Below are 15,855 nucleotides of genomic sequence, written 5' to 3'. Positions count from 1 at the left end.
ATTGTATTGTTGCACCATTTCACATTAAAATCATAGAGAAGAACCGTGTTCCAGCTCAGAGCCTGAGAGAAGCGCTGTGCACATTTAATGAGTTGGCAGTCTGGATGGATGCTTTCACAGTCACCATAGAGCATGAACAGGAGGAGGGATAGGAAAACACCCTTGTCGTGAGCTTGTGTTGGTTTTCAGTGTGTTTGAGTGACCAGTTTGTTGGCGAGGATGACAGGCTACATGGTGTTGAATCCAAAATAAATATTAACAAATGGAAGCCTGGCAAAGTTCCGCTCTCCTTCAGGTCACTGTGAATCTAGCAGGGCAATTTTAGCATCATGTTCTGTGTATATTTGTACTCATTTTCAATGTTGGTAAAAATATGTTGTTTGTTTCTTTAAAAGCAGCGATGTTTTGACTTGAATACAAGGACACATTCTGAATTACACCAAAGGGGCCTACCCTTCATGGGTGATTTGCAGAGGTTGAATCTAAGAACTCGTTTAATGAAATACTGTATATGGATTTAAAAAATGTAAGTCAGGCTCCATTTTAGTATTTCCGATGTGTCCATTGGAGTCCAAACTTTTATAGTTATTTTATTGTTGTTCATAAAGACTAGCTCTCCATCAATATAGGAAAATGTGTCTGCATAAGATTAGGATGCATATAACTATAAAGTATTTTAATTAAAGCTTTGAAGATATCTGAAACAAAAGGAAAATCCCTTTAAAGCTGTTCACTTCTAAGGGAAGAAAGTAGAGTGTAGATGTCAAAGCGAGTCAATAAATACAGTGAGTTATCTGGGCTCCACACAAAGGGAAGGAACATCAACAGGGATTCAAGCTGTGAGTACAAGCCTTCAACAAACCTGACATCCAGCTCCCACTGGGTAACAGGCAGGGGTGACTGCACCACCACTTGTGTGCATCACCCGGGGTCACCTGCCAAAGACAGCCCCACTCCTCTGCCTCCCAAATCTGCTCCATTGTGGCCCAACACACTCCACAGCCATGTGCACAGCCTGGTACCGGAGTCACTAGAATTTGCATGTGAGGCGCATCCACTGTCAGCTAGCATTACGGCTGATATCCCTTCTCATTGATTCTGACGTCTTCTCACATTTACATTTATTCATTAGGCAGACGCCCGGCTTCCATGCCTCCTGTGCGAGTTGTCTTAGCTCGAGCTTTCTTGGAGTAATGTTCTGACTGTCTGCAACAAGGAGTAAACAACAGCATACTGGTGTCCTTCCTCATCCACAGAAATATGCTGACTGTTAAAGGAGATGTATTTATCAGAGAGAGAAAGAAGGAAGAGAGACACAGGTTAAGACATAGCTCTTGTTTTGAGACCTCTGAATGAGAGGTGCGCCAAGTTGTCTCTAAACTTTAACTAACCTTAACTGAGGGAATACACTCAGCAGTTTAAACCACAACAGCTGAACTGTGATGCAGATAAGTTCCTACAAAATTATACATCCTCTTTGATTTTGAGTTTACATATTATGAAATGAAGGATGTCACGTAATTTTCTTTCTTTTTTTAAGTAAACCCGGCTTTTATTTCACTTAACTTCCCTTAACACTACTTGTTCTTCTTGTCCCTGCAGGTGTTATGTGGATGACAAAGTGTCCAAAGTGGCCTGGCTCAATAGATCCAACATCATCTATGCCGGCCAGGACAAGTGGTCTCTGGACCCCAGAGTAGATCTGGTGACTAAAGGACAGCTCGAGTACAGCCTGCGCATACAGAAGGTAACACTGACCTAGACACCGGACCAAAATGTTTTTGTTTTTTTTATTCTTTGATTTCATCGTTAGATTTAATAACAGCTGCATTTAAAGATGGGAAAGAACCATTTGTTTCTTCTCCTTAGGATTACATTTACAAATTATTAAACATAACCTTCATAAGCATATCTGTTTTTTGTATGTTCATCTATTAATTGTAACACTTTTTTGTGCTTTAACAACAATAAATAATCATTTGAAAATAAACTAATGTTAGACTGGTATCAGTAAATGCACCCTCTGCTAGACAGTAAATGAGATTATCCTCCCAGAATGTTAAAGTTATCGTTTTCATTGATTATCAGTTCAGCAAGTCTTACTAAATAATAATACATGTTTTCATAAAGGGTTAAGTACCTCATCTAAACTGTCCATGCTGGGAGGTCTGCTGAAATGCTGTTATCGTATCCGTTATGTAATGATGATCATTCATTACTCATGTCTATAAGCTTTGACTTCTTAAAGTTGAATTAATTAATAATAATCAAAACATATATTATAAAGTTGATTGAGATAATTCGACTACTTTCCTGTATAACGTTGTTTCACTGAAGAATCATAAATATGTATTTGGAGAATATTGAATTTGTTTGTCAAAATAAAAATTATAGAGTAGGATCTTGAAAAAGTAACATGTAGGAATATAAATGAGGATAAGATGCTCTGCCAGGCATATGATAAGATATTTTCATACTAATTAAAACAATATTGCATTTGTTATTGTGTATAGGTGGATGTGTATGATGAGGGGTCGTACACTTGCTCCATACAGACGAAGCAGCAGCCCAAGACCTCACAGGTCTACCTCATTGTACAAGGTAAGTGGCACCTACACATAGACACCAGCAGCACACAACACACAACCAATATATAGCCAGCCGTACAGATTTACACTTGGAAATGGTGTCAATATATTATATTCCAAACAGAAGCAAGAACAAATTAGAAATGATTATGTCATATTTATTAAGAGTCAATCGCATCATTGTCCAACTGCACACAAGCAGCAAACAGCAGCGTCACCAAACTCTGTTATTAAACGTTGAAATGTGTCCCTCTAAGGTGCCTGTAAGGAAAATATATGAATATTTATTGTCAGGGAAATACTGCTCTGTCACAAACTGCCGCCTACAGCAATATCATTTCTTGTTCCAGTTCAAATTAATCTTGAGTGCACTTCAAAAGCCTTGAGCAGTAGTTTTACCTCCTGAATGGAGACAGCCAGAAAGTTGAGAGCAAGAAAGATAATATGCTGCAGGGTTTGATCTTATAGGCCTGGAGGGTGGAATTTATATATATATATATATAATTAGTTTTAATTGTCACCGAAATGCCTTCCAATAGTTATCAAAGAGTTTAAAGGTTGTACCTCTTGAGATTGAAGAGAATCCAATGCTGGACAAACTCTTTTATCTGTACCTCTTGTGTCTGGTCAAACAGGTTCATGCACGTGTTCGTTATTCTACATGTTGTTCCCTGTGCCATGGCTTAGTTTAAAATAATAATGTTAAGAATTGAGAATATAAGGCACTATGTGACTTACCATCACTATGTGGAAGACACACTGCAAAGGATTGGTGCTATGGACACAAACTTGGATTTTACAAATCAACTCGCTTTTTTTAAATCAAGGCTTTAAAATGATTTTATTAAATATATTAAATGATTTGCATATCCTTTATGTTTTACTGCACTTAAGTTGATTCCACTTACCAAATGCCTGTAAGGTTGATATGTTCCAGGAGCCAGCAGTTTTTTTTTTTTTAGTTCAACCAAAACTAAACTTGTTTGCACATTGATTTTACAAAGAAATAAGAAGTTACTAAGTATGCTTTAGATTTGCTGGTAGGGAGTTGAAGTTCCCTTTAGACCAAGTCAGGTTAGCCGTTTATTCCTTTTTCAGTCTGTGCGGTAAGCTAAGCATAGATGTATTTTGTGCACTTCAGCCTTTATCTGTCAATCATTTATAACTGGAACTACTCGGCTCTAAATATCCTAGGAGTCATTTCACCGTTCCTACTCCTTCTTGTCTTTTAACTATTCTCAAATGAAGAGAACAATTGCAAACGACCAAGCTTGGCTGTAGCAGCCTCATTAATGCCGATATGTATATAAGTTCCTATTCAACAGCAGCTGCAGGCTTTTGACGGTTTATTTATTTTCAAACTGACAGAATACTTGGCCTTTTTAGTTTTTCTTTAAACCGCTGAAACGTTTCTGAAGTGCCAGTAAGCTCTCGGGACCATGAAAGCTTAAGAGCAATACAAACATCGAGCTGTGCATCAAGGCCAAAAAAAGAGGGAACATTATCCATCAGAATGCCACCTCAAAGACTCTTTAGTCTTGTTTTTCAAAGTCACAGTTAGTTGACAGATTTAGCTCTTACCCTGTCAGAAAAAGGCTGCCTGACAGACACGAGTGCAATACCTGAGTGCTCAATAGTTTGATCTCTGATAGGTTGTTTGTTTGCATGTGTGGGACATTTGTATGTCTTTATATTTCGCTTTCAGCCATGGATGCTTTAACTGTCCATTACCCAAAAAAGAAAAGCTGAGGATAGAAATATGCTGTATATGTACAGCGACAAATGTTGCTGCTCAGAACATTACACCACCTTTCAGTCTTTCATCGATCAGAATTTGTTTTGACTGCCCTTTCCATTTTAAAACTACTGCCTGTCTGACGTGAAACCTGACCCCAGATAAATACTACCTGCTGTCAGTGGAGGAAATGCACCACAGTGTAATTTCACAGTACTTACCAGCGACTTCCCATCTTGCTGTGAACTTAAGACCATCCATTTATAACATTTTAAAGGTCAATATGTGAATTGACGCTTCTCTTCTTGGATCCATGGCAGCAAATTGCCTCTCCTTCCCAGAATCCATTGTGTCCGATTATTTAGAGCTTGATCATTGGAATGTCCTGCGCCGACTTCCAGATTTTCTGTTGGCTACCTCGTTTATCACGACTAATGCCACAGCTGTAGCCAAACATTGATTATTTTGCTTTCTTTTCCTGCTATGTTGTCCTCTGCTCTGCCTCTGAGTCCCATTCAATGTTGCTGTCATTGTTAGCTCATCTGTTGTATTCACCCGCTCCGTTGGTGTAATCTTCTCTTGAGGTTCACTTCAGCACTTTCTTTCTAAATTGCAGTGCAGTCATGAAGGCGGATATTTCTTGCAGTTACTATGAAGGTGTTACTGAGCACTGTTTGCACTATGAAGTTCTTATTTACTTTCTAACATTAGTCAAACATTGAACAAAGATGTGAGAGAACTACTGAGTGCAAAATACTGATTAAATGCAAAGTGTAGGAAGTAACATCCTTCTTCATGAACAATCCCCTTCTTATTGAACTTCTACTTAAAGAGTTTTATCCAATAACTTTTCTATGCTTTATGTAAGTTTAAGTGTTTTTTAGGGAAGATAACAAAGTGTATTTGTGTGTGGCTGCATACCATCACATGCAGCCAACACCCTGAACCAACCCTGCAAAACCCAATCAACCCTGCAGGATAATAATTCACCCTGCCTTCATCTTTTAATGGGTATGAAAATGTTCGAAGCATCAAACATTGCCCCTGGTTACAGACCCAAGAGTGGGTTCACATAACCAAAGCTGACAATGTTCTGCTAGCAGGGACAGGAACATAATTGGAAAACAAATGATCAGACAAAGTACATTTGGGGTGGATGAAAAAGTGGCGAACTCACAGGGCTCAGACGAGTGGTACCAAGAAGCAGGGTCACTGCACATGACAAGAATCCAAATAAATTGGCAGGCTTTCAACCCCAATCCAATTTCATTTTGGTGAAACACACACTTAGTTTGATTGTGTTGCACTGTTCGTGAAGCCTGTGACCTAAGATGTTCATCGTCATAACTTCCCTGTAGCTATGTACGTATGACTAATAAAAGCCTTGAACCTTGAACATACTGTATAACTTTGACCAATCGGCAAGCCCAGGCCAGTTTTGTGATGGTTTGAAGATTTGATTTTGTCTGTAAGCTAGTTAGGGTAGTATTGTGCTTGTATAAAAGTAAGTATGTGTTTGTGTGCACAATGTGTTTGGGTGATGGTCACTTCAAATCCAAAAATGATGTCTTGACACATATTAAGAAACACAAGAAATGCCTTTTTTTCCTTTGTAAATGAAATCACTTCACTTTTCAAAAAGCATATTGAAAGGGGATTATATAAATATACTGTATAGAACTCAAGCTGAAACCAAATATCACCATATTTAATTGTATTGCAACACACAATCTGACATCAATCCAAGAGATTCTGAGAGTCTGTGCTTTCATGCTGACATTCACAGTGTAAAATCCTGTCTGTAGCCCATTTTTTTACATTGTCTATCAGACCAGTCACTTAAAAAACATAGTATTACTTACATGCATGACCTGTCAACATAAAATGTGATTTAAAATTATTCTTGCAGAGAAAATCGTCTTCTAAATCAAAGTGTAAAAAGATTGTTAGTCTCAAAATACACCATCAGATGTGTTCTTTGACCAAACAAATGAAGTACATAGGCCTTCTATATTATAATTAAAACAGATTAAACATTACAATATTTGCTTGTTGGTCAGTCTCCCACTTTGGTTTGGATAAAAAAAGTATGAAAAATGTAAGTAAGTAAGTTTTCTTAAAAGGTTTGTTCATTTCATTTCAAACCTTTATTTATACAGATACATCCCATTGAGATCATTGATCTCTTTTTCAAGGGAGACCTGCTCAAGTAGTTCCACATGAAACATAAAAAAATGTTTGTCACAAATCTCAGTGCACTGTGATACGCAGGATCTAACTTGACCAGGCAATTGGCAGGTGCATTCATATACATCAAATCACCATAGTCCAGCACAGGTAAAAAGGTCACAGTGACTAGCCTTTTCCTGGCCTCAAGCGAGAAACAGGACTTGTTCCTGTAGAAGAAACCTAGCCTAACCCTCAGCTTTTTAAGCAGGTTATTGACATGAAGTTTAAAAGTGAGACAATCATCAAGCCAGATACCAAGGTATTTGTAACAGGTAACCACTTCAAGTTTTATTCCTTGCGTAGTTACAATATCTAAACAGGCTCTGGTGTCTTTTTAGCTTTAGAAAAGAGCATTACCTTGGTTTTCTCAACATTTAAAAGAAGCTTTAGTTCAGAGAGCTGAGTCTGAATAATGTTAAAAACAGCCTGTAATTTAACACCAGCCTCCTTAATGGAGGGACCTGCACAATACATCACAGTATCATCCGCATAAAAATGTAAAGTAGCTTCATCCACATGTTCACCTAAACTGTTGATGTAGATGGAGAATAAAAGTGGACCTAAAACAGAACCTTGGGGAACACCATTTGCAATGTTCAACCACTCAGAAGACAGCCCATCAAAGTGAACACATTGGGACCTTTCAGAGAGGTAGTTCACAAACCACCCCACTGCATGGCTGGACATGCCTATACTGGCTAGCCTCTGCTTTAAATGTGATGATCGACGGTGTCAAACGCTTTTGAAAGGTCAATAAATAGAGCTGCACAACTCTGCTATTATCTAAAATACTCGCCACATCATTCACCACTTTCATTGTGGCAGTGATGGTGCTATGTTGCTTTCTGAAGCCTGACTCATGTTTAGACAGGATGTCATTTGTACATAAAAACACCTTTACCTGTTCACTCACTAAGCGTTCAAGAACCTTAGCCAGAACTGACAACTTAGAGATTGGCCTATAGTTATTTAATAAGGTGGCCTCCCCTCCTTTTACCAAAGGCAGGACATACGCTGACTTCCACAATTTTGGAATTGTGTTTGAGCTGAGGGAGAGGTTAAAAAGAGTAGTGAGAGGTGGAGCAATAAATCTGCAGCTATCTTTAAAAAGAAAGGTTTCTACGTTGTCTGGGCCAGCCGGTTTCTTAGGATCTAACTTGGTTAAAGCTTCACGAACAACATCAACAGTAAAAGGGGTAAAACTAAAAGGGTTTTCCAACACACATTTTTCAGAGTCACAGACTGTGGTGTTTACAGAAGCAGAGTTAGTGACAGAATCAAATAGAGAACCACAGGACACAAAATGCTCATTAAAGCAATTTAGCATAGTAGCCCTGTCCGATATAGTGCCAGATGCTGTGGTAATGCACGGAGCTCATTACGGATATCGCCGGTGGATAACGATTTAATGGCTTTCCAAAATGTTCCAGAATTATTCAGATTCTTTGTGGTTACTGACAGATAGTACTTTGATTGAGCACTTTTGATTTGCGATGTGAAGCTATTCCTTAGCTGCCTAAAACGCAGCCATTCTACCTCTGAGCCTGATTTCCTAGCCTTTGCCCAGGCCTTGTTTCTCTCATGAAGGAGACTGGACAGATTAGCAGAAAACCAAGGATTGTCTCGTCCCTTTACTCTAAATGTACGCAGGGGTGCATGTCTATCAATGATCTCCATAAAAGCAAGATAAAATAAGACCATGCGGTTTTCTACATCAGCACACAGACCGATTTTTCCCCAATCAAAATCAAACAGATCATGCACAAAACCCTGCTCCACAAAATGTGTTTTGTCTCTCTTAATGATAATGCGAGGTTTAACCTTTTGGACCTTAGTGTCCCTAATTGTGGCTACAACACAGTGATCACTCAGATCATTTGTAAATACTCCCACAGATGAATAATTATGGGGAACATTAATTCAAATAAGATCAATTAGGGAGGATTTATTATGGGACTTAATGTTAGGGCGAGTAGGACTGTCAGCAATCTGAGTAACATTTAAAGAGATACAAAGGTTTTTAAAATCCTTTGACACTGCAGTTACCAGTCCCAGTTAAAATCTCCAAGTAGCACTATTCCTTGTAGTCTAGTTGTGATAAAAGAATTTGCTAGTGAAGACAAGGAGTCTTTGACAGCTGAGGGGGGTCTGTAACAACTCACTACCATGACCTGTTGGACCCTTTGCCACTTCTATATTTATGGCTAAAAATTCAAATTGCTTACTGATCGATTTGGAAACTAATGTGGTTACACTGTACTTATTCTTAACATAAATGGCAACGCCACCACCTTTATTAGGCCGGTCGGTACGATGCACATTAAAACCATTAAAACCATTTAAGGCAATGTCAGAGGCCAAAATAGATTTGTTTAGCCATGTTTCTGATAAAACAATGATGTCAGCGTCAGTCGAGCTCGCCCAGATACGGACAAAATCTAGTTTACCTAACAGACTGCGCACATTCAAGTGGATGAAACCCAACCCAGACCTAGCTTTAAAATCAGCAGGAGTAGCGATCTGACTACTACTGGGCAGACCAGGGTTAGGTTGTACATTTCCTGACAGTAATAACAACAACAAAAACAGGCATCTTTTCCTCTTAAAACGACACACATACATTGTCATCTAATTTAGAAACACCGGAAAAGTCTGCGAGAGTGTTGATTTGAGCTAGAAGCAGTCCTGAAGAACCATCATCGCAGGAAAACAAAAAAGACAAAACATATTTGTCGAGCAGATTGGTCTGTGACAGGCAACCGGTAATTGTTTGAGCACACATCCGAACCTTTGCAGGGGATGCCACTGCGGGTGGAGAACAGACCTTAATCCAGTAGACTTCTCAGAATGAGAGATCTTCTCATAGTCCAAAACAGTTAACAGGCACAGCAGAATCCCGATATGGGCCATTTTCCCAGACCAGCACACAGTATCCGCGATGTTCCTGGAGCAAAATCAGCACAGCAGCAAAGGACAGGCGAAAACAGCAGCGTGGAAGCGCTCCGGTCCCTCCGTGGTATCCCCGGGGTGAAAGCAGGCCTCTGCAACAGCAGAACCAGGACAGGTGGAAAGCAGGCCCCAGCGGTGGTAAAATCCTCCTCCGCACAGCACACGCCCGGTGGAAGCAGGCCAAGCCCGAAGCGTGATCCACTCCGTCTCTCCGCCACGACTCCGGGGTAAAAACCTCTCCAGTACAGCCGTATTCTACAGGTGGGAGCAGGCCTCTGTAGATCGCAGATCGCAGGCAGCAACAGGTGGAGCCGCTCTGTCTCTTTGCGACGAGCAGGCCTCCGTAAATCGCAGATCGCATGCAGCAACAGGTGGAGCCGCTCCTCTCTTCGCGACGTCTCCGGAGGAAAAACACCTCAGTACAGCCGTACTCGACAGGTGGGAGTAGGCCTCCGCAGATCGCAGACAACTAAAACTACTACTTGTATAAGCAGGGATGGCTAAAAGTTTGTAAGCAGGAGAGCTAGATGCTAACAGATGCCAGATACTATCAGGTAGTGCGAGCCTGTAGAAATTGCGACTGGCTCCAATGACAGCGTAGGATGACTGTACTGTATGATTACTGGATTACAAAGAACAAGAGGGATGAAGGATGAAGTCCACAACATTTAGTTATCCCTTGATTTAAGCTCTAATAGCACTATGAGGTGGACATTATTATTATTTAGTGAAATGTCACAACCACCATTTAAAAAAAAAGAAGCATATTATGCCCCTTATAGGACTTTGGGATTACTTTTAAGAATGAAAGGTGCTTTACAAATAAAATGTATTATTATGTATTATTACGTTGCTCAATGCACTGCTGTGCCCTATTAAGAAGTGCTCTCATGACTGTAGAGTAGACCCTCTTGTTTAAATCCCACCACTGCATTATTTTGAGAAATCTTGTTTTGGAAGTGATGTTAATGAGAGTAATGTTTGGAAGGGCCTCGCTTGAAATAACATAATAAAAAGCATAGATATTGCCGCAATCACTTTTATTACAGTCCTAGTGAAAGCAGAAGTGTTTTAGCAAATTCAGCAAATCTCAACATGCTTTGCAAATGTGTTTTGCGGACTGTATCTGACAGTCAATGCTCATTTGACGTGTTTCGTTTCCCAGTTAGAAACATATTAGTAACCACAGCCAGCGAGTGATGTAGCTGTGAGTGTGAAGGTGTACGGATAATTGGCCTCATTGCTACGCCAAAGCAAAATCAAGTCATCAAGTTACATTTTTCATTTCGGGCTGAAGAAGCATAAACAGCTTGATGGATTTTGACATGTACTGTCTTATTGCTAGTGGTTATACTTTATCATATTATATACATCTCATGTGTTTCATACATACATGTCTCACCGTGTACTTCACTGTGCAGCTAATTATACAAGAGGGTGTGTGTTGGTTGTTTGCCAGATGCCACACGTTCTTTAAAGCCAGTCAATAGTATTGATATCTTGTTGGTTTGCATTCACTAAAGGCTGCAGTCTTTGTTCTTTGTCTTTTAATTTCCTCTACTTCCTTTTCTCGCCAGTGATGCTTAATCAGCTGATTCAAATCAGCATTGATTTAATGCTTTTGAATTAAAGCCAGAAATCACAGAGTAAGTTGTATTCATGGGTTCTTGCCTATTGTTCAATACAGCATCATAATTCTTATTTATGTTGGGTTTATGTCCAGGACCAGTCTGTCTAGGCAATCTGGATTAGCTCTTAAATCAACAAGTTATCACCCAAAGCTTTCCTCACATGCCGATTTGCCTCCAAGACAGATGGCATTATCCATTCATAAATGTGACAGGAACAGAGAGACTATAAAGTAGCAGTGAAAAGTGAATAGTCCCGTAAGCAGCTGTTCTGTGACCCCATTCCAATATATTGTGTCCATTGAGAAGTGACACGTATTAATGTACTGCTTTAATGCAATGTAGAACTGACAGAACGTATGCAACAACAGGCACAGAATCCGACCAATACAATTATAGCCTGGAGCAATGTTATAGCTACGGTTAATCCTAGACGCTCTTTTATCTGCCAAGTACTTTTATGATTATCTTTATCAGTATGATCTCGAACCTAATTATTGACCTTAACTCAGCCAAAGGCAATAATCGTTTTCATAGACATTGCTGAGTTTTAGACTGAAAGATATAAACCCATCAAATAGGTCATCTTCCGCATGTATCCATCTTTTATTTCCTCACATTTATTCCATCCTTGGCTTCAATGCTGTGGTATTTAAGGAGCTAATCCCCAGAACTCTCTAAAGGCAGCCGTGTCACTCTAAAGAGCAACCTTGCAGGAGGGGGCATGAGTGTGTGTCCAGATGTGTGTGTCTGTATGTGCGCATATCTTCGCCTCTAAAGTCTGGGCAGACTGACCTTTTAACAATTATCATGGGACAATCAGAACCTTTCAGCTGTGCCTGTGAAACCATCTATCCACTGTGGTCGCCCCTCGCCTCTTCACAACCCCTTCCTCCTTTCTTCTACCCCTGCACACCCTCACACTTTAGCATCTTGGACCACCTCTTATCTGTGCTGTTGCTGAGGTATTTTGTTTCTTCCTCTCACAGTAACCATGGAGCTATATGCAGAGGAAGATAGAAAGATTAATGCAGGGGAATTGAAAGCCATGTACAGCGAAGTGCAGATTAGCAATGGCTATCATTAATTCTAGATATCGGCAGTCTGTCTGGCTCTTCTGATACAGCACCGTAATCACACCACATATAGTACATATAATTGCTTGTATTGCCACCAGCAATTGAGTTCAGACTACATTCTCTTCGCAAGATGATCCTTCCTTACCCGTCTGAAAAAAAAGCAGGTTATGAACGATCAATAAAGCTTCCATTCACAAAATAAGCAAACATGTCAACAAAGTTCCTTCCTCGCTATGCAGAAGTCATTTGCAGCCTCTCTTTGAGGGCAAGGCTATTGCTTGTCAAGGGCTTTCTAGCTCTTAAGGACCTCATGGGCACTTTAAGTCCCAGACATAATTTTGTTGCCGTCCACTGTCCAAGTATTTACTGCTTACACCGTCATTGATGCCACATTTACTGCATTTTACAATACAAGCAATTCATTTTCGTATTCTGTGGGGGACATGACACTGAGGCCTATATTTCCCACACTATGCAGTCTATTTAAGCCCTGAGGTACTGTTAAAAGCACATGTTGGCTTTCTAGTGTTGTAACACATTAGGTTATGGCCAAGAGAGCACATTTCCTGTCTTTTCTAATACTTGCAACTGCAGTATACACCTTTTTTGGCAATATGGTTTCTCATTTGGTCCAGCCTGTTGTAGGAAGACAGAGTTTTTGCTCCAGTGGCCCGGGTAAGTATCAGACCACTCTCCTCCACTTTCTCAATCTGTCTCTCTACAGCTGCTCAATATGTTAAAGGCCCAACAAAGTTTGCTGGAGTTGCTTGTTTGGACACCTAATTAATGTACTCTCTTTTAGTTTGTTTGCTCACTATCTGAGGGAAATAAGCAGCTAAATTCTCCACTTTGTCCACCAGCCAGTCACTTACTTGATCTTCAGTATTGTACAGGTGTGACGAAGGTGGCTTCGTCACGACTGACGGCTTCAGGCCGGGTGATGGGGCACTTTGTTGGCGTGATTGCACAGTATATGTTGTCTGTGGCTGATGATTGTGTGCACCTGGTGTCCTGTGGTGTCTCCTCCCCCCTCACCTGTGTCTTGTTGTGATGATTGGAGTGTGGGTATTTAGGCTCTGTTGCCCTGTCTGTTGAGAGGCTGGGTGTGTGTGTGGATCCTTGCGGCTGCAGGATGTGGACAAGGAGAACAGCAGGATTGATTGAGGCTGTGAACTTTGTGCCCATGTTTTTAATAAATGCCCACGTCAGGTTATATTTTTGGACGTTCTGCCTCTGCCTCCTTGCTTGGTCTCGGCCGCTCAACGGTCAGCTTCACAGCAGGTATCAGGCACATGGCCAGATAGACTCCAGAAGGGGCTTCAGCACCTGCCCTTCTGCCCACCTATTAGAGAAGTGCCCTTTTTGTAAAATGTGATTTGTGTAATTGTTTTGGGTTTGTTATAAATACATACATTTTAATATTCCCTTTTCAATGTGAAAAAAGGAGTCATCCCAGGCATGTTTTTAATAAGATATTGTCAAAAATCGTCAACTTATCGCCAATGTGCTCTTTTATGCATTTGAGCTCTAACATCCTCTGCACGTGCCTGCCAGGTAGGGTATTAGTTTTTTTTATAGCTGATGCACTGAAACCAGCCACCTGATGTGTCTTGAAACAACTTCATGAAGGCGTCTACCAAACCAAAACAGTACAGTCGGGAGCCGGGGAACTGCAGAATAGGGTGATAAATCTCTGTAGGTGCATTTGTTCCGAGGTTGATATAGAAATATTGATCAGTGCGGCTTTTAAAGCAACACTACAAAGTTGATTTACCTGCAAACACTCCCAGTGCATTATTTGTAGCCTTTAAATATTCAGAATATTCAGAGGAAATCGAAGTCCAAGGTTCGAGCATTTACAAAAACTAAACACAGTAAACCCTGCGGAAGCACTGGCTTTTACGAAGGCCAGCAGCAAGCCTCGACATGCCTCATTATTCCTGCTGTGAGCATGACGGCAGGCCGGCGACAAGACATAGATCCATATACACCAGCCCTCCAGGGACAAGATTACGTGCAGTCGTTCATTATTCCATGTTGCTACCCAGTTGGATGAAGAGGAGGAAAGATGGGCAGAGAGAGAAAGAGTGGGAGAAAGCAACCACACACATGTCCCAATGCTTTGAACCTTCATAATGAAAATGACTCCTTGAAGTTTTAATGAAAGCAACAATTTACCATTCCCTTTTTCTTCCTGCTGAGCTTCAGTTGCTTACACAGAATCTCTAAAAAGGACAACAAAACTGCAGTCTCCTTTAATCTTCTTTATGCTGGCTGTGAGAGATGCTTTCATGCATTTAAATGGGGCCATCCCTTCACCACACATGACAGCAGGGCATTGACAGGGGCTGCAGGTGAGCCACTGGGGCCATATTTCACACACTAACCAGACAAGCCACTGGCCATCGTTTCTGGACAGTGTCTCCTTGGTCTTAGCTCTGATATGGAGGAGCATTATTTTTTTCCACATTGCCTCAATTCCCCACACATACCCATCACTCGTAGTGCCAGTATCCCTTCCCTCCATATTTTCCATCCTCATGACCAGGGCCTGTCACATTGATGGACAGCCCTTTGGCACAGTGCTGCTTACGCTCCTCAATGCCTCTGGAAGTGAGATTGAGTGGCAAAGTTAAATCTGACCTTACCGGCTTTCTCTGAGGGGACCATATCAGGCTGGATATGTGTAGAGGAGGTGTCATAGTGTGTGACTTGTTCGTCACAACATGTAGTACTGAGTTTAAGGTCTTATATTCTCATAAATCTATGAGCTTCATCAGAATGCCCTTCTGTGTTTGATCTGTGCGCTTTTTAACATTTCACCTCTCTGTGGCTTAATAGAATTGTGTCACCTGTTCTTCAATGCCTTTGCCCTGCATTACTACAGGGTCACCTGCTATGTGGTTGTGTGTACATGTTGTGCGTTGTTTGGTGTGTGAACTTCCTGCCAGTCATCCCCGCTGGTGTTCAGGGCAATCCCACTGCTAGGCCTTGATCCCACTTTTATCACCATGGGCTAGATAAGAGCAGAGAGGCAAACGTGTGTGTGTGCCTCTCGGGGAGACGTGACAACAATGCTGAAAGTGCTCACCAAATAAGTAAACCCTGCTCATTTTGATCCGACAAGATCAGTGGGTGCACTGCTGTGGTCCATGAATGCCTTCCACCTAGATCCAGTATGTGAAAGGGATAGAACAGCATGAGGAGGAGTCATCTTTGTTTTGTGCACGTGGTGTGAGTGAGTAGCAAAGCCCTGCACTTCAGACACACACTGAGAGATATCTGGTTTCAGAGGCTTCCTGACAGCGCGGTTGCACCAAGCTCAGCGCTGCTCGGGCCCATGTGGATTCAAACTCCTTCCCATTCTTTCCTCTCTGGCTGCATCTCAGGTCGGTTAAATGGAATCCTTGCGTCCCTCACTTGCGTTGTTTCCCTGCGTCTAGTCCCTTCCACCAGGGAAGCATGGAGAGACGCAAGGAAACCTCGAGAAGCAGGGGAATGAGTTTTAAGAGCAATGGGACGTCCTTTCCTCCGGAGCGTCACGTGAAGCGACGTCCGTTTGTGATGAAGCCGCACAGCTAATCGTCGGACAGCAGCTCTGACCCCATTGTTTTCACAAACACTCCCGCCTCTGTTAGTACACATTT

At 41.2% G+C, this 15,855-nt stretch overlaps 1 protein-coding gene across 1 annotated transcript in view; it reads left to right on the top strand.

The window, feature by feature from the left end:
- Positions 1-4,337, top strand: part of lsamp (limbic system associated membrane protein) — a 452,726-nt gene extending 448,389 nt beyond the window's left edge. The window contains exons 3-5 of the mRNA XM_071205172.1: positions 1,603-1,747; positions 2,514-2,601; positions 4,294-4,337. Coding sequence (XP_071061273.1) covers positions 1,603-1,747; positions 2,514-2,601; positions 4,294-4,337 — 277 coding nt within the window. The remainder of the gene's footprint in view (positions 1-1,602; positions 1,748-2,513; positions 2,602-4,293) is intronic.
- The last annotated feature ends 11,518 nt before the right edge of the window (positions 4,338-15,855 follow it).

Source organism: Pseudochaenichthys georgianus, chromosome 13 (assembly GCF_902827115.2).
Source record: "Pseudochaenichthys georgianus chromosome 13, fPseGeo1.2, whole genome shotgun sequence".
NCBI classification, from domain to species: domain Eukaryota; kingdom Metazoa; phylum Chordata; class Actinopteri; order Perciformes; family Channichthyidae; genus Pseudochaenichthys; species Pseudochaenichthys georgianus.
Note: the sequence above shows the minus strand (reverse complement) of the source record. Positions and strands in the feature narration are given on the sequence as shown.